The sequence below is a fragment of the Bos indicus genome, chromosome 23, assembly GCF_029378745.1.
Source record: "Bos indicus isolate NIAB-ARS_2022 breed Sahiwal x Tharparkar chromosome 23, NIAB-ARS_B.indTharparkar_mat_pri_1.0, whole genome shotgun sequence".
Classification (NCBI taxonomy): domain Eukaryota; kingdom Metazoa; phylum Chordata; class Mammalia; order Artiodactyla; family Bovidae; genus Bos; species Bos indicus.
In genome coordinates this window covers 25,690,683-25,715,825 of record NC_091782.1, presented here as the reverse complement: position 1 = coordinate 25,715,825, position 25,143 = coordinate 25,690,683, and the positions used below count along the sequence as shown (strand labels likewise).

At 43.7% G+C, this 25,143-nt stretch overlaps 1 protein-coding gene and 1 pseudogene across 8 annotated transcripts in view; both read left to right on the top strand.

Moving 5' to 3' along the window:
* Window positions 1–8,358: 8,358 nt before the first annotated feature.
* Window positions 8,359–8,734, top strand: LOC139178881 (histone H4-like; annotated as a pseudogene).
* A 4,355-nt stretch (window positions 8,735–13,089) lies between these two features.
* The window catches only part of PKHD1 (PKHD1 ciliary IPT domain containing fibrocystin/polyductin), a 443,081-nt gene continuing 431,027 nt past the window's right edge, over window positions 13,090–25,143 (top strand). For 5 of the 8 annotated variants that reach the window (XM_070778107.1, XM_070778111.1, XM_070778110.1 and 2 more), the window contains exons 1-5: window positions 13,090–13,296; window positions 16,669–16,811; window positions 19,646–19,723; window positions 20,347–20,491; window positions 24,768–24,876. In XM_070778107.1, coding sequence (XP_070634208.1) covers window positions 16,760–16,811; window positions 19,646–19,723; window positions 20,347–20,491; window positions 24,768–24,876 — 384 coding nt within the window. In that variant the 5' untranslated portion in view covers window positions 13,090–13,296; window positions 16,669–16,759. Of the gene's footprint in view, window positions 13,297–16,668; window positions 16,812–19,645; window positions 19,724–20,346; window positions 20,492–24,767; window positions 24,877–25,143 lie in introns of those variants that run through there. The other 3 variants (XM_070778106.1, XM_070778109.1, XM_070778113.1) reach the window with 2 other exon arrangements.

The window sequence follows — 25,143 nt, the reverse complement described above, 5'->3', positions numbered from 1 at the left end:
TTCCTTCCAAGGAGTAAGGGTCTTTTAATTCATTGGCTGCAATCACCATCTGCAGTGATTTTGGAGCCCCCCCCCCCCCCCAAAATAAAGTCTGACACTGTTTCCACTGTTTCCCCATCTATTTCCCATGATTTGGGAGCTCCCAAAATAAAGTCTGTCACTGTTTCCACTGTTTCCCCATCTATTTGCCATGAAGTGATGGGACCAGATGCCATGATCTTCGTTTTCTGAATGTTGAGCTTTAAGCCAACTTTTTCACTCTCCTCTTTCACTTTCATCAAGAGGCTCTTTAGTTCTTCTTCGATTTCTGCCATAAGGTTAGTGTCATCCACATATCTGAGGTTATTGATATTTCTCCCCGGCAACCTAGATTCCAGCTTGTGCTTCTTCCAGTCCAGCATTTCTTATGATGTACTCTGCATATATGTTAAATAAGCAGGGTGACAATATACAGCCTTGATATACTCCTTTCCTGATTTGGAACCAGTCTGTTGTTCCATGTCCAGTTCTAAATGTTGCTTCCTGACCTGCATACAGATTTCTCAAGATGCAGGTCAGGTGGTCTGGTATTCCCATCTCTTTAAGAATTTTCCAGAGTTTGTTGTAGTCCACACAGTAAAAGCCTTTGGCATAGTCAATAGAGCAGAAGTAGATGTTTTTCTGGAACTCTCTTGCTTTTTTGATGATCTAGCTGATGTTGGCAATTCGATCTCTGGCTCCTCTGCCTTTTTGAACTCCAGCTTGAAAATCTGGAAGTTCACGGTTCACATACTGTTGAAGCCTGGCTTGGAGAATTTTGAGCATTACTTTGCTAGTGTGTGAGATGAGTACAGTTGTGTGGTAGTTTGAGCATTCTTTGGTATTGTCTTTGTTTGGGATTGGAATGAAAACTGACCTTTTCCAGTCCTGTGGGGCCACTGCTGAGTTTTCCAAATTTGAAGGCATATTGAATGCAGCACTTTCACAGCATCATCTTTCAGGATTTGAAAGAGCTCAACTGGAATTCCATCACCTGCACTAGCTTTGTTTGTTTGTAATGATGCTAAGGCCCACTTGACTTCACATTCCAGTATGTCTGGCTCTAGATGAGTGATCACACCATTGTGATTATCTGGGTCATGAAGACTTTTTTGTATAGTTCTTCTGTGTATTCTTGCCACCTCTTCTTAATATCTTCTGCTTCTGTTAGGTCCATACCATTTCTGTGCTTTATTGTGCTCATCTTTGCATGAAAGTTCCATTAGTGTCCCTAGTTTTCTTGAAGAAATCTCTAGTCTTTCCCATTCTATTGTTTTCCTCCATTTCTTTGCACTGATCACTGAGGAAGGCTTTCTTATCTTTCCTTGCTATTCTTTGGAACTCTGCATTTAAATGGGTATATCTTTCCTTTTCTCCTTTGCCTTTCACTTCTCTTCTTTTCACAGCTATTTGTAAGGCCTCCTAAGACAGCCATTTTGCCTTTTTGCATTTCCTTTTCCATGGGGATGGTCTTGATCACTGCCTCCTATCCAGTGTCATGAACCTCCGTCCATAGTTCATCAGACACTCTGTCTATCAGATCTAATCCCTTGAATTTCTCACTTCCACTGTATAATCATAAGGGATTTGATTTAGGTCATACCTGAATGGTCTAGTGGTTTTCCCTACTTTCTTCAATTTAAGTCTGAATTTGGCAATAAGGAGTTCACGATCTGAGCCATAGTCAGCTCTCGGTTTTTGCTGACTGTATAGAGCTTCTCCATCTTTGGCTGCAAAGAATATAATCAGTCTGATTTTGGTATTGACCATCTGGTGATGTTCATGTGTTGGAAGAGGGTGTTTGCTATGACCAGTGCGTTCTCTTGGCAAAACTCTGTTAGCCTCTGCCCTGCTTCATTCTGTACTCCAAGGCCAAATTTGCCTGTTACTCCAGGTGTTTCTTGGCTTCCTATTTTTGCATTCCAGTCCCCTATAATGAAAAGGACATCTTTTCTGTGTGTTAGTTCTAGAAGGTCTTGTAGATCTTCATAGAACCGTTTAACTTCAGCTTCTTCAGCATCATTGTTTGGGGCATAGACTTGGATTACTGTGATATTGAAAGGTTTGCCTTGGAAATGAACAATGATCATTCTGTCATTTTTGAGATTGCATCCAAGTACTACATTTCTGACTCTTGTTGACCATGATGGCTACTCCATTTCTTCTGAGGGATTCCTGCCCATAGTAGTAGATATAATGGTCATCTGAGTTAAATTCACCCATTCCAGTCCATTTTAGTTCGCTGATTCCTAAAATGTCGATGTTTACTCTTGCCATCTCCTGTTTGACCACTTCCAATTTGCCTTGATTCATAGACCTAACATTCCAGTTTCCTATGCAATATTGCTCTTTACAGCATTGGACTTTACTTCTATCACCAGTCACATCCACAACTGGGTGTTGTTTTTGGTTTGGCTCCATCTCTTCATTCTTTCTGGAGTTAGTTCTCCACTGATCTCCAGTAGCATATCGGGCACCTACTGACCCGGGGAGTTCCTCTTTCAGTGCCCTTTTTTTTTGCCTTTGCATATGTTCATGGTGTTCTCAAGAATATTGAAGTGGTTTGCCATTCCCTTCTCCAGTGGATCATGTTTTGTCAGAACTCTCCTCCATGACCTGTCCATCTTGAGTGGCCCTACGTGGCATGGCTCATAGTTTCACTGAGTTAGACAAAGGTGTGATCCATGTGATCAGATTGCTGATCGTGGTTTTCAGTCTGAGCTTCTCTTCAGATTTGATTAATTTGTGTGAGCAGCTCATGAAACTCAGGAAAACATTTTACTTACTAGAAAACTGATGTATTGTAAAAGGATAAAACTCAGGAGCAGCCAGATGGAAGAGATGCATAAATGAAAACATGTGGGAAGAGGCATGCGGCTTCCACGCCTTCTTTGGGCATACCACTCTCTGACATCTCTGCGTTTCTACCAACCTGGAAGCCCTCTGAACGCAGGTCTTTTTTTTTTTTTTTGTAGAGAGTTCATTGCCTTATATGGCATGATTGATTAAATCATTGGCCATTGGTGATTGAACTGTCTCCAGTCACTTTCCTCTCTCTAAAGGTTGGGAGTCTGTGGCTGAAAGTTCAACCTCCAGTCATAGGGTTGGTCCCCTGGCAACCCACTCCCACTCTTAGATACTTATCAAAAGTCATCTTATTAGCATAAACTCAGGTGTAGTTCAAAGAGTTTTGTGATGGATATCATAAGTCATCTTTACTCCTATCACTTAGGAAATTGAAGGGATTTTTGGGAGCTCTGTGCCAATATATACTTATTACAAATCACATAATTATAGCAGAATTTTCCAAAGAATGTTCAGAATTGGAACCCTAGTTCCAATGAAAATGATGGATCTGTGAAATATGTATTTGGGAAATACTTCAAGAAACTTAAGTGGGATTCATTTCTGCGGGACCTCAGAGGCTTTATCTATTTTAATTAATTTTTATTGGAATATACTTGCTTTCAACGTTGCGTTAGTTTCTAGTGTACAGCAAGGTAAATCAGCAATAGATATACATATATCCTCTTTTTTTGGATTTCTTTCCCATTTAAGTACCACTGAGCACTGAATAGGGTTCCCTGAGCTATACAGCAGGTTCTCTGTCACAGGATTTAATAAGCCAATATCCGTTGTGTATCTTTAAGGAAGGGTGTGTCAGAGGCATCAGTGAAGCCCTAACACAAGGAAGGGTGTGTGTGTGTATGTGCTCAGTTGTGTCTGACTCTTTGTGACCCCATGGACTGTAGCCCACCAGGCTCCTCTGGCTATGGAATTTTCACAGCAAGAATACTGGAGTGAGTTGCCATTTCTTTCTCCAGGGCATCTTCCTGACCCACGGATTGAAAGCTCATCTCTGGTGTCTCCTGCATTGGCAGGCATATTTTATTTACCACTGAGCCACCTAGGAAGTCCAAGGAAGAGGATAGCTCATAACATTTTACACGCTATTTGATCACAGAGCTTGTTTTCTCGTGAACTGTCTTTCTAAGTTATTGAGTTACACAGAATGTCTTTTTTAGGCTCCCTCAAATGAAGGAAGTTGCTCTAATGCCACTCTGTGAAGTTGATTGATGGGAAGATACTCTGGGCTAGACTGGGTTCTGAGGTGCCTGAAAGTTTACCTTTTGGATGGCTGTCTTTTCCAAATTAGTATTTATTTGCTCACAATGGTCTGCTTCTGTGTTCACCTTCAAGGGCTCAATACTGCCCCCTAGTGGGTCCAGTCGGATCCTAAATTCTCTGTGCCATTGTCCTAAACTTGGGAAGTGACCTTGGCAGTTTCTGAAAAAAAAAAAGAAAGAAAGAAAAAAAAACCACCTTTTCAAGTTACAAAAAAAGATACTACTGTTATGATACCTGATATCACTTAAAAAAACTTTACGACACAATAATAATATGTGTTTGTTTTAGAATGAGAAAATTTAAGGTAAGTAAAATGAAGAAAATAAAAATAATCTACAATCTTACCTCAGGGTTAACACTTATCATTCTAACATGTATGTCCATGCAGTCTTTTTTTAAATCTACATTTATCTAAAAATTCATACTTCCCCCGATCCTAAACTAAAAATATGTTTTTTCCGGACTTTTTCTTGTATGCCCATTTTACTTGAACGTCAGTTAAGAACCTGCTCCTTGAGTACTTTTGGTCCTTTTGAAGGAGGCAGGAGAGGAGAGGGGGTGAAAAATTTAAACATTTAAAGGGGTGATTCAGGGGCTAAGTGACCCACTATGTTTTACGGGTGATTGCACCAGTGTCTTCCAAGAGGGGCATATACACTTTAATGGCACCAAATGGCAACCCTTCCTGGCTGCTGCTATAATACAATTATATAACAATACAGTATTATATAAACATATAAACAACATCTAAGGCTGTGGCTTAACGCAAACGTAGTGGCTTAAACAACATGGATTTGTGATCTTACAGTCTGGGGTCAGAAGTCAAAGTCAGTTTTGTAGGGCTAAATCAAAGTTTTTGTAGGGCTAAATCAGTTTCGTAGGGCTGTTCCTTCTGGGGGTTCGTCTGTTTCCTTGCCTTTCTGTCAGCTTCTCAAGACCCTTGCATTCCTCAGCTCGTGGTCCTTTTTCTCCCAACACATCAAACTCTGACTCCTGTTATCACATCCCCTACTACTAACTCTGATCCTCCTGCTCCTCTCCTATGAGGACCTTTGTGTTGATACTGGGCCAACCAGGAGACTCTCCCCATCAGGACCGATAACTTCATCACACTGGCACAGTCCTTATCACCATGAAAGGTCACATTTTGACAATCTCTTCTGGGCATTAGGATGTGGGTAACTTTGGGAGGGCCATTCATTATTCAGTCCACCATACTGAATACGTTTCTTCTCTTTCTGCTCCCCTCCCCCTGTCCTCCTCACTTCCCCTCCTCCTTCTTCCTCTTCTTCTTTGTTTTTGAGAATTTAAGGTGAGAATTAGGTGTTCATTTTCTGGAAATCATGGTCTCTAAAGGCCAATTAATCTCGTCGATATAAGAGCTTGTCAGATTGCAGCACAAAGTCAAATAAAGCCCACTTGGATCACCTGCCTTGGCTGAGAGCTGCACTTCTGGGATGGACACAATGGTCTTTGGCCATTTACTGCACTGGGGGATGATGGGGCATTTCTGGCAGGGCCCAGAGCTGGCTGCCAGGAGCTGTTGTGTCCCATCCTTTCCTCCGAGTGTTCCCTCCACTCCTCTGGCTTAGCTGTGTGCCCCCTTTGAAGTTCTGCAGCAGTTGTCGTCTATAAATAGGGCATGCCCAGCCCCATCAGAGTTCTCAGATGAAGGGCAGAGCTCACTTACAAAGCGTTGAAACCGCAGGACGGTGTAGGGAGAGAGCCTGCTTTCATGCTTCTTCTCCAACCTCTCCTCAACCCTCCCACCTCCAATTTCATGTGAAAAATACATGAAGGCCCCAGAGAGAATAATCAAAGCTCTGTCACACTTGGAAGACACTTTCTTGCTTCCCTTTAACAAGAAGAAGAGAGAAATGAGCTTCTGGATAAGAGCCCAGGAGCCTATATCAGTTCAGATGTGCCCCAGCATCCATATCTCCTGGAGGTCTTCCGGTTGTAACACCAAAGATGACTACATTATCTGACTCCAAGATTCTGGGTTATCTCATCTTACCCTCATGACTGTCCCTGGAGTCGGGGTATACGAGTTTCCATCTCTCAGATGGGGAGCTTTCCCCCAATTTCTCACTTCTAGGAACACAAAGGAAATGGTAATATTTGAACTTGTGGGGGCAGAGTGAAAGGTTTTTTCCCAAGTACCTCTCACTTCTCTCTGCCACCTCTGAGCACGTCATGGGGTCGGTGCCTTGTTAGTCCATACAGCAGAATGCATGTACCAGTTACAGCCGAGAAAGCACATTTGGGTGTGTGAGCCACCGATTTGGTTCTCAGGCTTGACTCCACATTCGTTAGCTGTGACTTTAAAAGAGCTACTCGATAGTTCCACGATAAGTGGGTACAGTAGCCCATATGGTTGTAATAAGCCTTACTGGGAGCCTCCTCCTGGCATGGTAGCCCCAGGTAGCTGGACTTCTCAGGGATTGGCTCAGAGTTCTAAATGTAAGTATAAGTGTACCAACCTACACTGCAAAACTGTGTTGTGACTTAGCCTCGGAGTGGCGTCATCTCCAGTGATCACCATTGGTTATAAGTGAGTCACAAGTCTATCTGGGTCCAAGAGGGAGACATAGATTTCCTTCCAATGAGATCATTGATAAAGACTATTTTTAAAGACACTGCCACACTATGCATCTTCACAGACATCTGAATGGTTTTCTTTAGATATAGTAATAGCTCTAAGTCTTACTGAGCAATTTTATCCGTTACTGGTTGTTTTCATTGTTTAATTCTGAAGGCAGTCTTTACTTTTAGGTTTTTGTAGTTCCCCTCATTTTCGTGTGGGGCTTCCCCCATAACTCAGTTGATAAAGAATCTGCCTGTAGTGCAAGAGACCTGGGTTCGATTCCTGGGTTGGGAAGATCCGCCAAAGAAGGAACTGGCAACCCACTCCAGTGTTCCAGCCTGGGAAATCCATGGACAGAGGAGCCTGGAACACTACAGTCCATGAGGTCCAAGAGTCGGACACGACTTAGCGACTAAACCACCACCAACTCATTTTCACCACCGATGTTGTCCCTTATATCAGGTATCAGACTCGGTATTTTATCAGCTGTGCAACATTTGCCAGAGAAGGGGGAAACATTTCTTTCATTTTCAAAACAATTTTCTCTAGGATATAGAATTTGACCGTATCATAACATTCTGCTGCTAAAGCAAGCATTCTACTGGGCTGCAGATATTTATGACTTCTATGTCACTCATTCTTTTAAAACAAAATATGAGATATACTTTAGACATCTCTGCTGGGCTCCTGACTCAGATATTAATAGTAACATGGAATCAAACTAGAAAAAAATTAATTGCTTTTGTATTGTGGCTCCCTGCTGGTATGATTTATTTTAAATTCTGCTGATCCCAGGGAGAAGATACTATATTGTCTGTAATTCAGAAACTGACATATGCTGTTTTCCCATATTTCCCACAAATGCTCCAACTTCAAAGAAAAATATGCTTCTGTGGTCTGGAAAACACTGGATATCACAACATCTATTTTATCTGACATGGCGGGAACTGAATTACTTGACATTAAGTGGATTTTAGAAGCAACTGTATACAATCTGTCTGCCTTGAGTGCCAAAGCCTTTTAGAAAATTATTGACTATTTCTGGACTAGGAGCTGTCTAAAGCATAGGGGTGAGTCATCCTGGTGGTTTTCCTGGGACTCTCCCTGTTTAACACTGAAAGCCCCATGACCTTACCTTGGAAAGCTCCCGGTTATAGACAAACTGAGATAGTTGGTCATGCCCTAGATTAGATATGAGCTTGATCTCACCACTTTCTGATCATCCTGTGTCACTGGTATGAATCTAGCTATGCTGAGTGTTGTGATCCAATGATGCCCTCAGGATGTTTGAGGTATATAACCCATAGATTTCCAGCCTATATGATGCTGGAGTAGCCGGTTAGCTCTGCTTATTCAAATGAGGAAACTGCCTGTAGTTCAATGTTAACTCCCAAGTACGTGGACATGATGAGTTATTTTCACCTGTAACACCCAGGGCATCCTTGTTGGTTTTTAGGACTCTCATCAGGATGATAGAGGGCACGACAGTTTTGATTCCAGGTAAGTGGGGGTCATTATTATCAAAATAAGTTAATCAGCAAAACTGACCTCAGACAGGGGCAGTAATGAAGGATTACTTTTAAATAATTTTACTGAGTTGCTGTTGGTTTACTTTTCGTGAAACCATGTCTGGACGCGGCAAAGGCGGCAAAGGTCTGGGGAAAGGAGGCGCTAAGCGCCACCGTAAGGTTTCTGCGCGACAACATCCAGGGGATCACTAAACCTGCTATCCGCCGCCAGGCTCGTCGTGGTGGTGTGAAGCGCATCTCTGGGCTCATCTACGAAGAGACCCGCGGGGTCCTGAAAGTGTTTCTGGAGAACGTGATCCGGGACGCGGTCACCTACACCGAGCATGCCAAGCGGAAGACGGTCACCGCTATGGACGTGGTCTACGCTCTCAAGCGCCAGGGCCGTACTCTCTACGGCTTTGGCGGTTAAGCTTTCCAGTTTGCTCTCAGGAGCTTGATTTCAACCAAAGGCCCTTTTCAGGGCCAGAAAAAAGAAAAAAAAAGAAAAAAAAAAAAAAAGACGAAAGAAAAAAGAAAGAAAAAAAAGAAAAAAAGAAAAAAAATAATTTTACTGTAGTGGGAAACTTTGTCTAAAGAAACTAAGAAACAAATATTTGATCAGAAACTTAACCCCTCTAGTGGAACAAATTCATTTCTTTTCCAAATATGAGTTCATATATTCATTATCCTTTGGCTCCACATGTAATCAGGGGTATGATATTGAACCAGAGAGAATATAATTCCTTTAGCTTTGTTTCTTTATGAAAAAGGGAGGCTAGGGAGACTTGTGGGCTTCGCAGGTGTTGGTAGTGGTAAAGATCCTGCCTGCTAATGCAGGAGACATAATGAGACTCCGGTTTGATCCCTGGATGGGAAGGCATGGCAACCCACTCCAGTCTTCATGCCTGGAGAATCCCATGGACAGAGGAGCCTGGTGGGCTACAGTTCATAGGGTTTCAAGAGTTGGACGCGACTGAAGACTTAACATGCATGCAGGGAGACAAGGTGGAGAAGGAAATGGCACCCCACTCCAGTACTCTTGCCTGGAAAATCCCATGGATGGAGGAGCCTGGTGGGCTGCAGTCCATGGGGTCTCAAAGAGTCGGACTCGACCGAGCGACTTCACTTTCACTTTTCACTTTCATGCACTGGAGAAGGAAATGGCAACCCACTCCAGTGTTCTTGCCTGGAGAATCCCAGGGATGGGGGAGCCTGGAAGGCTGCTATCTATGGGGTCACACAGAGTCAGACACGACTGAAGCGACTTAGCAGCAGCAGCAGCAGGGAGACAAGGAAAAGGAAGGACTTGAGTAACTTGAGTTGGGTCAATCTTAGACAGGTGAAAGGGGACTTTACCTGTCTCACTTCACCTGGGGAAGACTCTGACTACACAGGAAATGTGAAGGGTATGGTTGTGCCATAGTTCCAGGGCTAGTCACACAAATGGTATATACTCCAGAGCCCCAGTTACAAGTGAAAATCTTACTTAGATGAAAGGGTCGTGTTAATGCTGTGCTCCAGGTTCATTTTCTATCAGAAACATGCCTATGAGTTGAAGAGGATATGATAAAACAAATTCGATAAAGAGAAAGCAAAAAAAAGAAGAAAAAATAGAAATAAATAATAAATGCATTGAGCATTCTTGGTTTCCATTTAAAACCTGCTTTTGACTTTGGCGGCCGTCATCTACTGCAGAGTGTTTTTCCTCAAATGAATTCATAGGCATTTCTTTTCATTTGATTGTGTGCCTACAGTATATAAGGTACAGTGCAAAATGATTTGAAGGTACAGAGGGAAAATATCAATTTCTTTCTTTAAGAAGTGTGGCGTCTATTGGGGGATGGCCAAAAAGTTCTTTTGGATTTTCCTAATATCCTTATTGTATAGAAAAATCCAAAAGAACTTTTTGGTCAGTCCTATAGTTTGAGAAAGACATGTATAACCCAAATGTTTTCAGGCATCACCATACTCAAGAAGTCACATTTACTGTGGTACTCTCACTCATTTTGATGACTTCTAGCTCTATATTTTAGGGCTTCCCTGGTAAAGAATCTACCAACCAATGCAGGAGACTCAGGTTCGATCCTTTCATCGGGAAGATCCCCTGGAGCAGGCGGATACTTTACCACTGAGCCACCTGAGAAGCCCTCTTGATGGCAAGGCTGCCAAAAAGAATGATAAATATCCATTGCAGGTTCTTTACTCAAGGATAGATGGGTTAATTTCTGGAAACCTCTTATTAAAGTAGCAAGAAGTAAAACACAAATTAAGTCTTAATCATGAGATGTGACTAAAATATAGTGAACTAATCTGATCATGATTTTTGTTTCCCCTGCCAAATAGCAAGCACTTTGAGGGCAGAAACTGTATTATGTTCTTTATAAAAATAATTTTGAACCATCTAAGTGGTTCATGAATATAATTTCTTTTATGAAAATAAAAATTACCAATCATTTGAAATCCCCTTTGATTATCTCCCCCGAATCTGGTCTGTCTGTTCTTCCTTGTTTCCCATGTGGCTCAAATGACGCTTGTGGACCTGTCCTGGAGGGTCTAGAGTGGAAGCTGGGGTTCAGGAGGGAGGAGGGTGGCCGGGTGATTGGCTCCCTGGCCACCTGATCTGGCCAGGCCTCCTCTCTCTACCCTACTGGCTGCTGCTGCTGCTAAGTCGCCTCAGTCACGTCTGACTCTGTGCGACCCCATAGACGGCAACCCACCGGACTCCCCCGTCCCTGGGAATCTCAGGCAAGAACACTGGAGTGGGTTGCCATTTCCTTCTCCAATGCATGAAAGTGAAAAGTCAAAGTGAAGTTGCTCAGTCATGTCCGACTCTTAGTGACCCCATGGACTGCAGCCCACCAGGCTCCTCCGTCCATGGGATTTTCCAGGCAAGAGTACTGGAGTGGGGTGCCGTTGCCTTCTCCGACTGGCTGCAATGCTAGCAAATCATTCTGCTTGTCACTGCTTGCCAAGCTGTGATGCACAGGAGATTTGGTAAAGACTCCCATACTTACTGGGCTTCCCTGGTGGCTCAGCTGGTAAAGAATCTGCCTGCAATGCAGGAGACCTGAGTTCGATCCCTGGGTTGGGAAGATCCCCTGGAGAAGGGAAAGGCTACCCACTCCAGTATTCTGGCCTGGAGAATTCCATGGACTGTGTAGTCCATGGGGTTGCAAAGCGTCGGACATGACTGAGCGACTTTCACTTTCACTTTCTTTCCCATACTTTCTAGAGGATACTTCCACCACAGTCATGAGAGATGTGTTGTATTTCTGAGGGTTAAGTCTTGCTTGGGATGCTTCCCAGGTCTTTTGAGGTGGACATTCAGGGCTATCAAATTCTATTAAAAAGGCTTCTGTCTCAAAGGAAAGAAGATGAATTTCTTCTGATCAGGAACCACTGGGCATGGCTGACTCCATCAGGAAGCTGGTGATGTGAGCTGGAGTGGGTGGTGGGGCAGAGACAAGGAAGTCAGACATAGACCAAGTATGGAGGTGGTGCTGATCTCCAAGGTCAGATGCATGTCTGATTCCTCATCAAGAGAGTCAAACCAGTGACTGAGACCTGTGGTCTGGGTCCTAACAGGAGGTGATGGGTGGAAGCCAAGGGCTTCCTCTTGGCCAAAATGCAAGGTCAGGAGGGAGGAAGGGAAGTGAGAAAATAGAGAGGGCTTGCATAAGCCCTTTCTTAGCAAGATTTTGAGCAGATCATCTCCTGTCTGCTTCTTTAGGTTGCAGTAAAAATCACTCAGTCATGTCCGACTCCTTGCAACCCCATGGACTATACAGTCCAGTGACCTCATGAACTATACAGTCCATGGAATTCTCCAGGTCAGAATACTGAAGTGGGGAACCTTTCCCTCCTCCAAGGAATCTTACCAACACAGGGATTGAACTCAGATCTTCCACATTGCTGGAGGATTCTTTACCAGCTGAGCCACAGGGAAGCCCAAGAATACTGGAGTGGGTAGCCTATCCCTTCTCCAGAGGATCTTTCAGACCCAGGAATCAAATCCAGGTCTCTTGCCCTGCAGGCAGATCCTTTACCAACTGATCTACAAGGGAAGCCCTTTAGGTTGCAGGGCAAAGGCAACTCGCACTTCATGTTGGAACTGTTTCTGTGACTTGCTCTTTTGTTATCATAATCACACCTAACTGCCCACGGAGAATCCTGCCCCTCTGCCTGACTGTTAAGTGCCTCTGTTTATAACCCTGTCCACCTGTAGATGGTAAGAAGGAAGAAATTAAGACATCCCTTGCCTCAGGCTTGCCAGTCTAGGGGATATTTGTAAGATTAATGGCCTTTTTACTTTGTTTCTTCACTCCCCCCATCCCTGATCCGTAAAAGAACCTGGCATCAGACCCTGATAAGGAAGTTGTTTTGAGACAGTCTGCCATCTTATTGGTCAGTGGGCTCTCTTAAACTCGCATTCCTTACCCCAACATCTCGTCTCCGATTTGTTGGCCTGCCATGCAGTTGGACTCAGTAACATTTAGACTCACCCCGCATAGTGAGAATGCCAACCTGCGGCAGGGCATTTAGCAGCCTTTCCTCTTGATGAGAAGTCAGAGACTGCTCATGAATGGGGATCAGCCCTTCAGTGGCCCTTTCTCCTGGGCCTGTGTTCGATCACTGACTTACTGGCAAATTCTTTCAATCATTGAATACCTGTCTGTCTCATTGGGTAAACTTTCATCTAAACATCTTATCTAGGGTACATGTAAGTGGAAAAAAAATGTTAAGACTTTCTTTGATCATTAATAAAAGATCATGGGGAAAAAGCCTCAGTAGCTTGTGTTAATCATTAAACTTGCCCCATGGTCAGCTCTGAATTTTTTCTTTAGCACAGGTTTGGCTGGGACACAAACGAGTTAGGTGAGTTACAGCCTGACAAGTTACAGCCAAGTAAGTTACCTGTGCCGCCGCGGGTGGGCTCTCACCAGGTAACACAGCCATGGGTTCCTGAGAGGAAGAAGGTCATTCTGAAAGGAACAAGGTCGTTCGGAAAGGAAAGGACTCCTCCCTTGAGTCCAAAGGAGAGAGGAACAGGAAAAGGTACTGTTAGGTTCAGAAATGTCTCTGCCCTGTGTTTTCTAGGTGTTGCCTTTTTGCTAATATGTTAAACAAAGGAACTGGGGGATATGATGTAGTAACCTCCCAGGTTTGTCTTTTCAAAGCCCCAAAGGGAGAGGGGCTGGGAAGGGGAGAGAGAGGAGGAGGAAGAATGAGGGCAGAGTGGGGAGAGAGACAGGGGAGAGAGAACTGACCAGAGGCACACAGCTCTCCTCTGGTTGAAAATATTCTGGTTAAAGTATTTAAATGGAGGCTGGGTTTGTTCTTAGGAAGAATTAGTGGATAATCATTTTAAGAGAAAATACATTTGTTATTGATTTGATTGCTCTGTTTTAGAGGGAAGATGTAGGTCTGAACATAGAGGTTTTTTAAAAATTAATTTTTATTGGCGTATAGTTAACTTACAATGTTGTGTTAGTTTCTGCTGTACAGCAAAAGGAGTTAGCTGTACAGGGACGTGAATCCCCTCCCTTTTGGACTTCCTTTCAGGTCACCACAGTACTTTGGCTAGAGTTTCCTGTGCTTTAGAGTATGTTCTCATTAGTTATCTGTTTTACACATAGTCTTTATTGATAGTGTATCTGTGTTAATTCCAATCACTCATTTCCTCCCACCTGCCCCCTCCCAACACAGGGTTTTAAGAAAACCAGCATGCAACTATTTACTTCTGATGTTCCAAATTTGGGAGTAGGCACCAAAATAAAATGTTAAAATCCCAGTCAGATTGAAAATCGACTCTCCTGTGCCTAACATATTCTGTTGGGTGTGACAAGTAAATCAAATCCAGTGCTTTTGGACTATAAGTAACTCCTGGGTACTTTTCTCTAGGCAGTAGATGTATTTCTGAAAATTAGATGTTTGAAAAATGAATCCTATTCCAAATCGGTGTAAAATATAGAGAATTTTACAAGTTAAACACCTGCTTAATCTACTTGAAAACTTTAGAACTCCTCTTGTAAATGAGAGTAGCTTCTGCTCCTACCCCAACTGCTCGGTACTTGAAGGCAGGTACAAAGATAATTTATCTCTGTTTTCCCAGCTCCAGTGGTACAGAATCTGCCTCTAATACAGGAGACATGGCAAGAACTGTGGGTTCGATCCCTGGGTCAGGAAGATCCCCTGGAGAAGGAAATGGCAACCCACTCCAGTAGTCTTGCCTGAGAAATCCCACGGACAAAGGAGCCTGGAGGGCTACAGTCCATGGGGTTGCAAAAGAGTTGGTTGGACACGACAGTCACTAAACAACAAAAGAAAGCATGGTGCTCAGAGTATATTAGGCATACGATGAATGTTTGTGGAGTGGAATGAGCTACAGGTGATTATCCATTGCACTGTCTTAATTCGGACGTCCCTAACAGATACGTTTATTCTTAGGCTTTTTGTAGATACTCTTTTTCTGGGCATTTATTTATTTATTTATTTTGTAATGGTAAAACTATTTTTTCTGGCTTCAGTGTTTTCTCAACCCCTCCCCCCCCAATATCAATGAAAGGGGTTTGTTACATTGAGGATATAATGTTAACATGTGGAGTCTTGCTTCACCTGTTACGAGGTCAAGAGGGGTGGATGCTGCTCCACCTCCTCCAGGTCATGGACAGGGCGTGACCACCAGTCCACCTGCAAGCAGGCCTCCTCCCACCCCACCCCAAGTACTTGAAATGTACGTTTTGCGCAAAGGTTCTACAACAGGAGCTGTTTTCAGAGATGCACTTTTCAGAGAGCCATGTGGCATTGGGATCATTGGGATTGAACACGTGACGATGCTGTTCAAGCCTCTGTATAAACTTTTAAGATTGTGATGGGTGGAGATCTACTCATCTTGCTAACACCCAAGACAAGCCTGGTATGTAAGTTTTCCTGCTTATGAAACCCGGCACCTGCCAATCTGGAGTGTTTGCGTCCTTCTAAGGTGTCTCCTTGCCCTCTGTTTTTGGAGGCCAGTTAATTTTTTTCTTAAACCTTTATTTATTTGGCTGCACCGTGTCTTAGTAGCAGCATGTGGGATCTAGTTCCCTGACTAGGGATCGAACCCGGGCCCCCTACATTGGGAGTGTGGAGTTTTAGCCACAGGACCACCAGGGAAGTCCAGTTAATTTATGAATCTACATGGGGGACAGATTCCGTGGAGAGGCAGATCCTGAGTTGGGCCCTGAAGGAGGCCAGGAGTTCATTAGGGCACAAGAAAGTTGGGGGACTCTAGAAAGGGCCCAGCAGGATCCAAGGCAGAGGCTGCCGTGTGGGGAGCTTGCTGGGTTCAGCGAAAGGGGAAGTTGGAACGATGAGGGGCAGGTCCTGGTGAAACTGCGGAGTCAGAGCTTTCTGTGGGACGCAGAGAGCCTTTGAAAGGAAAACTGACCTTTGTGAGTGTCTTCTTTGTACCAGGCCCTGTGTTAATTTCTTTAGGTATATATCACCTCTGCTGCTGCTAAGTCGCTTCAGTCATGTCCGACTCAGTTATTCTTAATAAAAATCCTCTCAAGTGTTCTTATCCTCTGTTTGACGTGATAGAGGTTTTGCTTTGAATTGAAAGCATTAAACAGGACAATGCCACAGTGAAAGCAGTGTTTAAGGAAGCTGATCCAGGCGTGGTGGATTGAGGTAGAGGGACCTGGAGTCCTGGGGTCCAGTTTGGAGGGTCCAGCTTTGTCTTCCTGTTTCTCCCTCCCTGTTTCCTCTGCTGTGAGAGTAAGATGCTGCTGCTGCTGCTTGGTCACTTCAGTTGTTTCTGACTCTGTGTGACCCGATGGAGTGTAGCCTGCCAAAATCCTCTGTCCATGGGATTCTCCAGGCAAGAGTACTAGAGTGGGTTGCCATGCCCTCCTACAGAGGATCTTCCCCACCCAGGGATCGAACCCTGGTCTCCTGCATTGCAGGCAGATTCTTTATGGCTGAGCCACCAGGGTAAGATAATGTCCAAATTTCCATTAGCATCTGTTTTTCAACCTGTTACCATGTTTAACATTCATTTTGTTAAGCTCTTTACTCTTTTTTTGCATGTTGATTGCTTCCTGGAGGACTGAGACTTCCAGAGAACAAAACAAAACAACCCCCTCCCCCCATCACCATTAGCTAGTATTTTGGCTCTGGGATTTCCTTACTTTTAAAATGTAAGTGTTTAAGAATGAATTAACGCAAGAGGTTACTATTACTTACCTAGGTTACGTATGCATAAAATGAGTAAATGAGACAAAGAGAGGGGGTAGAATAGTGATGATTTTATATAAGATTCTTAGATTGTCCTTTTCTTGCAAGTTGGGATGATGGTGGGTCTCTCAGAAGATCCTTAATTTTCCAAGTTTTAACACAGCAAAGCAATTGTATGTAAGCCAAAATGATAGTCATCTTTTTTTTCAGTTTGTTTTTATAAAGCTATGCAGCTCCAATCAAAATTGAAGATGTGTTTAATGTCTGAGCAATTTTGAAAGGATCAATTTCAGCAGACAAGATGACTGGCTGGCTGATCTCTCTGACAAGTATCAAAGTACTACTTCTGGCAGGTGAGTGAATGTGTTTTGAAGAGATTTTAGGGAGATCACAGCAGGCTACCTTGAGAACTAGTTTACTGATACTTAAATATTATTGGGAAAGGTTGAAGGCAGGAGGAGAAGGGGACGACAGAAGATGAGACGGTTGGATGGCATCACCGACTCAATGGACGTGAGTTTGAGCAAGCTCCGGGAGTTGGTGATGGACCTGGAAGCCTGGCATGCTGCAGTCAATGGGGTCACAAAATGTCAGACATGACTGAGCGACTGAACTGAACTGAACTGAACAGAAATATTATTGGGGATGACCTACAAGTGTCTGCTCTAAGACTGAATTTTCTCTGCTTAATAATTTTCTGTTTATTAGTTGATGCTATGCTAAGTTACTTCAGTCATGTCCGACTCTGTGCGACCCCATAGATGGCAGCTCACCAGGCTCCCTCGTCCCTGGGATTCTCCAGGCAAGAACACTGGAGTGGGTTGCCATTTCCTTCTCCAATGCGTGAAAATGAAAAGTGAAAGTGAAGTCGTTCAGTTGTGTCCGACTCTTGGCGACCCCATGGACTACAGCCCACCAGGCTCCTCCATCCATGGGATTTTCCAGGCAAGAGTACTGGACTGGGGTGCCACTGCCTCCTCCTTATTAGTTGAGGTTGTACATTAAACAGTTACAAATATATACTTTAATTTTTAACAGCCAGTGGAAGTTGCTATTATAGTCTAGAGCTTTTAATAATAACTCATAATCTTTTTATAATTCCTTTTTGAGCCATACAATGCAGTTCTTTTTAGATTTTATTACTTTATCTTCCCAAAGGAAGGCTTAGCTTGTCTTAGCAATGAACGGCCAACTAAAATTTTCTTTTCTGAAATTGTGTCACTACTTTTCTCAGCAAATTCGGTTATCCTCTGTATCTTCTTGGGGGCTTCCCAGGTGGCACTAGAGGTAAAGAATACGCTTGCCAATGCAGGAGATGCAGGAGACACAGGTTCAATCCCTGGGTCAGGAAGATCCCCTGGAAAAGGAAATGGCAACCCACTTCGGTATTCTTGCCTGGAAAACCCCATGGACAGAGGAACCTGGGCTTCAGTCCATGGAGTCGCAAAGAGTCAGACACGACTGAAGCAACTGAGTGCACACACATCTGATACAGCTTTGAGGGCGAGTGTGAGCTGGTCTGGCCAGAGTGCCACCAACGACTGTGTTCTTGTGAATGTGCCTTTACTGTTAGTGCAAGTTCATGTTCCCAATGTAGAGTGAGGCCAAACAAACAGAAACGTCAGCGTTTGGAGCAGAGAAACGTTTATTGCAGGGGTGTCCAAGGAGAATGATAGCTTATCCCCTGGGGGAAAAGCAAAAGCCAAACAAGCCTGAGTTCTCTGAAGATTTTCAGGAAAGCCGTTATAAAAGTCAGGTGAGAGTTGGGGGGTCATCGGGTCAGCTGTCACAATTCTGACTGATGGTGGTGAGGTAACCGGATGCTGTCACAGAGGTTAACATTATCAGTCCTCAGGCTCCTGAAGGCCTGGGGCTCTGTGCTCAGGCTTATCGAGTAGTTAACATCTTCCGTTTGGTGGGGGATTTTCATATTTGCAGAACACCTTAGGAAATGTGAATCAAATACTGTTATCCTGATATGTCCTGTTATCCTCAGAGAGGACGAAAAGCAGAGGCTATGGGGAAAAGCCTGTCAACGCCCCCTGTCCCCCACCTCCTGGGAAGGCCCCATGGGGTCCTACTCAGTTGCATCATCACTCTTGGGCACTGTGCCACCTGCATATATGTACATGGATGCCCTGGGCTTGCCAGAGTTGGCGTGGCCTTGATGATCCTTTAACTTTGCTGATACAGAAAATGACAAGTGTTTTATAGGCTTCACTGGGGAGCTGATTTTTGCTGGCTTTACCTCGGACAAGGAATGTCCATCCAGGAGCACCCTCAAAGATGAGGCATTGATAACGTCATACTCAGCCTGCAGTCTGTATGGGAGAACCCAGGTTAGCCTAGTGTGCAAGTCTATAGTGGTTTTTTTTTTTTTTTTTTTTTTTTTAAATTCCAGCACTGATTCATGCTTCACTGCTTCTCTGAGCAGGCAAAGCAAGAATTTAGAGGATTTTGTATTTGGGGAGTCATTCTGATCATGTATTCAAAAGAGGATGGTGTACTGAGTAGGAAGATTAAAAATAGAGACAGCTTCTAAAAGTTTCTGGGAAGTGGAAATATTAGAAATAAGTGGTAACTGTAAATACAACCTGATGAATAAAGAATTCGATGCAGGAGATGCAGGAGACACAGGTTCAATGCTTGGGTCAGGAAGATCCTCTAGAGGAGGGCATGGCAACCCACTCTAGTATTCTTGCTTGGGAAATCCCTTGGGTAGAGGAACCTGGTGGGCTACCGTCCCTGGGGTCACAAAGAGTCGGACATGACTGAGTGATTAAGCACACACACACACACACATAAAATATCCTGATTAAAGAATGAGAAAGAGGGGAGACATATTTCGGCTTCCATTAGGAACCAAAATGTATCCTTGAAGCTTCTTCCAAAGGAAGTGGAAATTCAGGATAGTCTTGGTGAACACTGGGGTTTTGGATGTCTAGGATCAGTCAGAACTTTTCCTAAAATGGGAGTTTTGAAGGCGTGATTCTCCAGACTGAAAGCAGAAGGGACACTTTGTCAGAAATGCAAATTCTTGGGCTTCACCCAGACAGAAGCAGAAGCTCGGGGTGGGACCTTGTTCTGGGCTGTATCAAGCCCTACTGGTGATTCTGAGGAATGCTGAAAGGAAGCTGGGGGACTGAATTTGCACACTGAAGCCACTGTCTCTCCTATTCACTTACAGTGCCTTGTCTGAATATCCACATTGAACCTGAAGAAGGAAGCCTCGCAGGGGGAACATGGATCACAGTCATTTTTGATGGTAAGTCTTGGTCTTGCCAAATGCAAGTTTCTTATTTACTGATCTAAAGAATCCTAAAGGATGTGAGTCTTTGGTTTCTTCTTGTCTAAGGCCAGATGTAAAAGAGGTCCTGAAGGGGGATGGACCTAGGGAACACCCTCTCTGTTACTATCAACAGGTGCTAATGTCACATCACAGCATTCCGTGTTTGGGTCCATTTCCTTATTCTGAGCTGTGGAGTGGACTCAAGGAACCCTGATGAGATGATGCACATGTAGCATAGAACTTAGCAATGTGACCCCAGAACCTTGGTTATCTTCCTTGTTGATAATCCTACATGCGGGAGTTTCTAAACCATGGCTCAGTGTCTCCATCTTACTCCACAATAAAGAGTAACTTTCAGGGTTGGAGAATTCTTTCCTGGATTTAGACGGATGGACCTGAAAAGAGAATTTTTAAAAAAATAAAGTCATAAATGAGAACACTCATTCATATGGCACTCAGAAATGCCTTGGGAAACAAGGAGCCTTTGAATTTTAGGTAAACTCAGTGCCTCCCACTGCCCCCTTGTGGCATGTTTTTGTATTGCCCAGTGTGGATTACAGCTCTGTTCAGCCTGAGACTCCTCTGTGCCTTGTGTTCAGGTTTGGAGTTGGGTCTCCTTCATCCCGCCAATGGCTCTCAGCTGGAGATCCACCTGGTGAATGTGGCTCTGCCAACGCTGCCCAGCATCCCCTGTGACGTCTCCCCTGTCTTCCTGGATGTTCCAGCCGTGATGTGCAGGACCAGGTACCCGGGACAGGGAAGGCCAAATGGGATGAGTACTTTCTTCATCTCTGTAGCTTTTGGTGGTGAATTAGAGCAACTTCTGCAGTGATTGCATTTACCAATATAGTTCCCTGTCAGGGCTTTAAGGCTTAATGAGGATGAGATATGGGAAATGATGAGACTCTGGGAAAGATTTTTGAGAATTTTATGCTATTTATAAGGAGGAGTCGGATTATGTTTCCAGTTGTTGATTTTTTTGCAAGGTTTCTATTGATATTCAGATTTTAATAAATGAGGCCATTTTACCATCTTCTTCCCTCGTGGCTCAGATGGTAAAGAGTCTGCCTGCAGTGCGGGAGATCCGGGTTCAATCCCTGAGTCAGGAAGATTCCCTGGAGAAAGGAATGGCAACCCACTCCAGAATTCTTGCCTGGAAAATTCCATGGCCAGAGGAGCCTGGCAGGCTACAGTCCACGGGGTCACAAAGGGTCAGACATGACTGAGCAACTGTTGCTTTTGGAGTAGGCATAATTGTAATGACTGTACATTAACTAAAAACCATTTAGAAAGGAAATTCACCTTAGTCTTCAGTTTCTTTGCTGAGTTCGATGTGATGTTTACAGGATTCCAGATTTTCTATCGTCCTACTTAAGTTTTCGTTGGCCAGCAAAGTTTACACTAGTTCATTCTTTCTTTAATATCTTAGACATGCTGCCTGAAAGTGGATCATTCGTTAAGAGAAAAGGAGATTATGATTTCCTTTTGTTTTCTGTTTCCTCTTTCAGGAAAGTTCCCCCTCTTCTATCTCTGCCTATTGAACCAACCATACTGCACACACTCCCTCGCCCCTAAACAGCCAACTGAGTATCATCTTTCCCTTCCTTCACAGGGGGACAAGTAGGAAGTGAAATCCAGGCTTTGAGGAAGGAGCATGTTCTAGGAATTCATCCACATGATGTGTGTGTTTGTGTGTGTGTTACACACTTTCTTGTGCAATTCATCTTCCTTGAGGGAGGACCTTTTTGTAATTTACACAAAGACACAATATGCACAGCCTTAGTGGCCAGGTTTGCTCAGCTTTTTGTTTCTCCTGACACTATGGCAGCTGCTCACTTTTCAGATTCATCCTCATGAAACTAAGTGCTTTGAGGACAGAGGATGTGATCAACTCATCCTTGTAGTCCTTATGATGCTGAGCACAATATCTTGCTAATAGAAGATGCTCAATAGATATTTCTTAAACTGAAGTTCCTTATAGCATTACTATAGGGAGAGATGATTTCCATAGGTTATATAATATTTTAGGGGATAGAGTTCTTGCAAGAACTTGCTATGAAATAAGTCAAAGCTCTAACAATTTGTATGTTCTATTTTCTCAACCCCAACATACTAATGACTTTAACATGCACCATTGACTTTATATCACCATTTTAGAAGAAAAGAAATATAACCCTCTTAAATGTACTCATTGATTGGAAGATGAATATCAAATTAAATTAGCACTCAAACGTGAGAAAATAATCAATGAAATACTGTTATTATAATAAAAAGACGTCTGAGTTTGCAAAATTTGGCAATGGAGCATCTAAATCAGCACTGCCCAACCAAGATATAATGCGAGCCACAAAGAAAACTTCACATTTTCTAGTAGTCACTTAAAAAATTTGAAAGAAAGAGGTGAGATTAATTTTAATGATACATGTTATTTAGCTCAACATATCGGAAACACTGTCATTTTGCATGTAATCAATATGTAAATTATTAATGAGATACTTTATACCCTTCTTTGCCTACAAAGTCTTCAAAACCCAGTGTGTATTTTACCTTAATAGAATATCTTAATTGGTACTAGCCACAATTCTTCTTTTTTTAATAAATATTTAATTAATTTATTTGTTTAGGGCTGCACTGGTCTTTGTTGCTGTGTGCAGGCTTTCCCTAATTTTGGGGAGCAGGGCCTACCCTCAAATTGCAGTGCACAGGCTTCTCATTGCGGCTGCTTCTCTTCTTGCAGAGCACAGGCTGTAGGGTGTGCAGGGTCAGCTGTGGCACACAGACTCAGTTGCTCTGCCGCAGCATGTGGTATCTTCCTGGAGCAGGGCTTGAACCCCTGTCCCCTGCATTGGTAGCCAGATTCTTAACCTCTGACCCACCTGGGAAGTCTGGGATTAGCCATTATTCAAGCGCTCAATAATCACATATGACTAATGGCTAGCACATTGGACAGTGAAGATTTAATATTTAGGGTAATGCTAAAGATTTTAAGAGAAGTTTTGGAGGGGAGACACTTCTAAAATCTAACTCTGTATTCATCATATTCTCCTCTCACAAAAATCAGACTGAATGGTGGCCTTGAAAAGGCAAAGAAATCACTGTGATCTTCACGAAAAGAGGAGAGAAGGTCTAGGACTCTCTGGGGGATAAGGGGAGTGTTTATGGGCTGCTGGAATAAGTGTTAAGTCAAGAGTTTTTGGCAACATGTAAAATCAATGCCTTTTATCAGAAAGAGCCTCAGACTCAGGTCCTACTTTGCCCTTCACATTGGTGTTTACTTACCCAGATCCCTTAATCCATGAATATGTGGTTGTTGTTCAGTTGCCAAGTCGTGTCTGAGTCTTTGTGACCCCATGGACTGTAGCCTGCCAGACTCCTCTGTCCACGGGATTTCCCAGGCAAGAATACTGGAGTGGGTTGCCATTTCCTCCTCCAGGACATCTTCCCCAACCCAGGGATCAAACCTGAATCTCCTGCGGTGGCAGGAGGATTCTTTACCACTGAGTCACTTGGGAATCGCCTCTATATGGAACTCATTATTTTTTAAATGGAAACTAGAGTAGATTATCTATCAAAGTCCCTTCCAACTCTTTACAGGACAGAATTTTTAAAATTTCAGGTACTTTCAATAAAAGATTCATAACTTTTGCTGAAGGATCCAATCTTTAAAGTCTAGTGAATGCATGGGTAGAGGAGGTAAAAAGTGAAATACAGGAATCCTGGGTTAGCTCTGCTTCACAGGTGCAGAGGGCTTCCCAGATAGCTCAGCTAGTAAAGAATCTGCCTGCAGTGCAGGAGACCCTGGTTCAATTCCTGGGTTGAGAAGTTCCCCTGGAAAACAGACAGGCTACCCACACCAGTATTCTTGGGCTTCCCTGGTGGCTCAACTGGTAAAGAATCTGCCTGCAATGCGGGAGATCTGAGTTTTATCCCTGGGTTGGGAAGATCCCCTGGAGGAGGGCATGGCAGTTCACTCCAGTATTCTTGCCTGGAGAATCCCATGGACAGAGGAGCCTGGTGGGCTGCAGTCCATGGGGTCCCAAAGTGTCGGACACGACTGAGAGACTAAGCACACACACACACACAGGTGCAGGAAGGAAGTCCGAAGTAGTGAAGTTGGACTGGCAGCTTTGGCAATTCATGTTTTTTTAAAAAATAATTTTATTATTTATTTTTAATTAGAATATAATTGCTTTACGGCATTGTGTTAGTTTCTGCTTACAACAGTGTGAATCATCTATAAGTATACACATATCCCCTCCCTCTTGAGCCTCCCTCCTGTCCCCTTACCCCACCCCTCTGGGTCATCACAGAGCAGCGCTGAGCTCCCTGTGCTCTCCAGCAGCTTCCACTAGCTGTCTATTTCACACGTGGTAGTGTAGAGATGTCAGTGCTACTCTCTCAGTTCATCCCACCCTCTCCTTCCCCACCAGGTCCACAAATCCGTTCTCTACATCCGTTTCTCTATTCCTGTCCTGCAAATAGGTTCATCAGTGCTATTTTTTCTAGGTTCCATGTATATGCGTTAATATATGATATTTGTTTTTCTCTTTCCTGACTTACTTCACTTTGTATGACAGACTCTTTATTCATCTGCTGCTGCTGCTGCTAAGTTGCTTCAGTCAAGTCCGACTCTGTGCAACCCCATAGACGGAAGCCCACCAGGCTCCCCCATCCCTGGGATTCTCCAGGCAAGATCACTGGAGTGGGTTGCCATTCCTTCTCCGATGCATGAAAGTGAAAAGTGAAAGGGAAGTCGCTCAGTCGTGTCCGACTCTTAGCAACCCCATGGACTGCAGCCTTCTAGGGTCTTCCATCCATGGGATTTTCCAGGCAAGAGTACTGGAGTGGGGTGCCATTGCCTTCTCCGCTTTATTCATCTACATCACTACAAATGACTCAGTTTCTTTCCTCCTTATGGTAGAATGATATTCCATTGTATCTGTGTACCACGTCTTTATCCATTCATCCGTCGATGGCAATTCATGGGTGATTCATACGAATTTCCACTTTCTGCCCTCAGATCTCTGCTGCCTGAAGCACAGGAGGGTGTGTACTCCCTGGAAGTGCAGGCTGGGGGACAGGTGGTAGGCAGCCCACATCCAGGACCACAAGACGGCCGCACTTTCAAGGTGGGTTCCAAGGAGGGAGGAAAGTGTGTTTGCCTGATCTGAGGGTGTGCTTACACTGTCGACAAGCAAGTTACACCTCGGCTAGGGAGTCTGTCTGCCTTGCCAGGATGAGAGGACAGGTAGATGATAGTTATGGGGTTTATGAGACTATCTTAAGAAAGTTAGTATAGAGCATGTGAATGTCAGGATCTCGCTAAGTGCTTTATACTCATTAACTCAATTTTCTGGGGTAGCTTTTTATTACTGATTAAAAGATTAGGAAGGAAA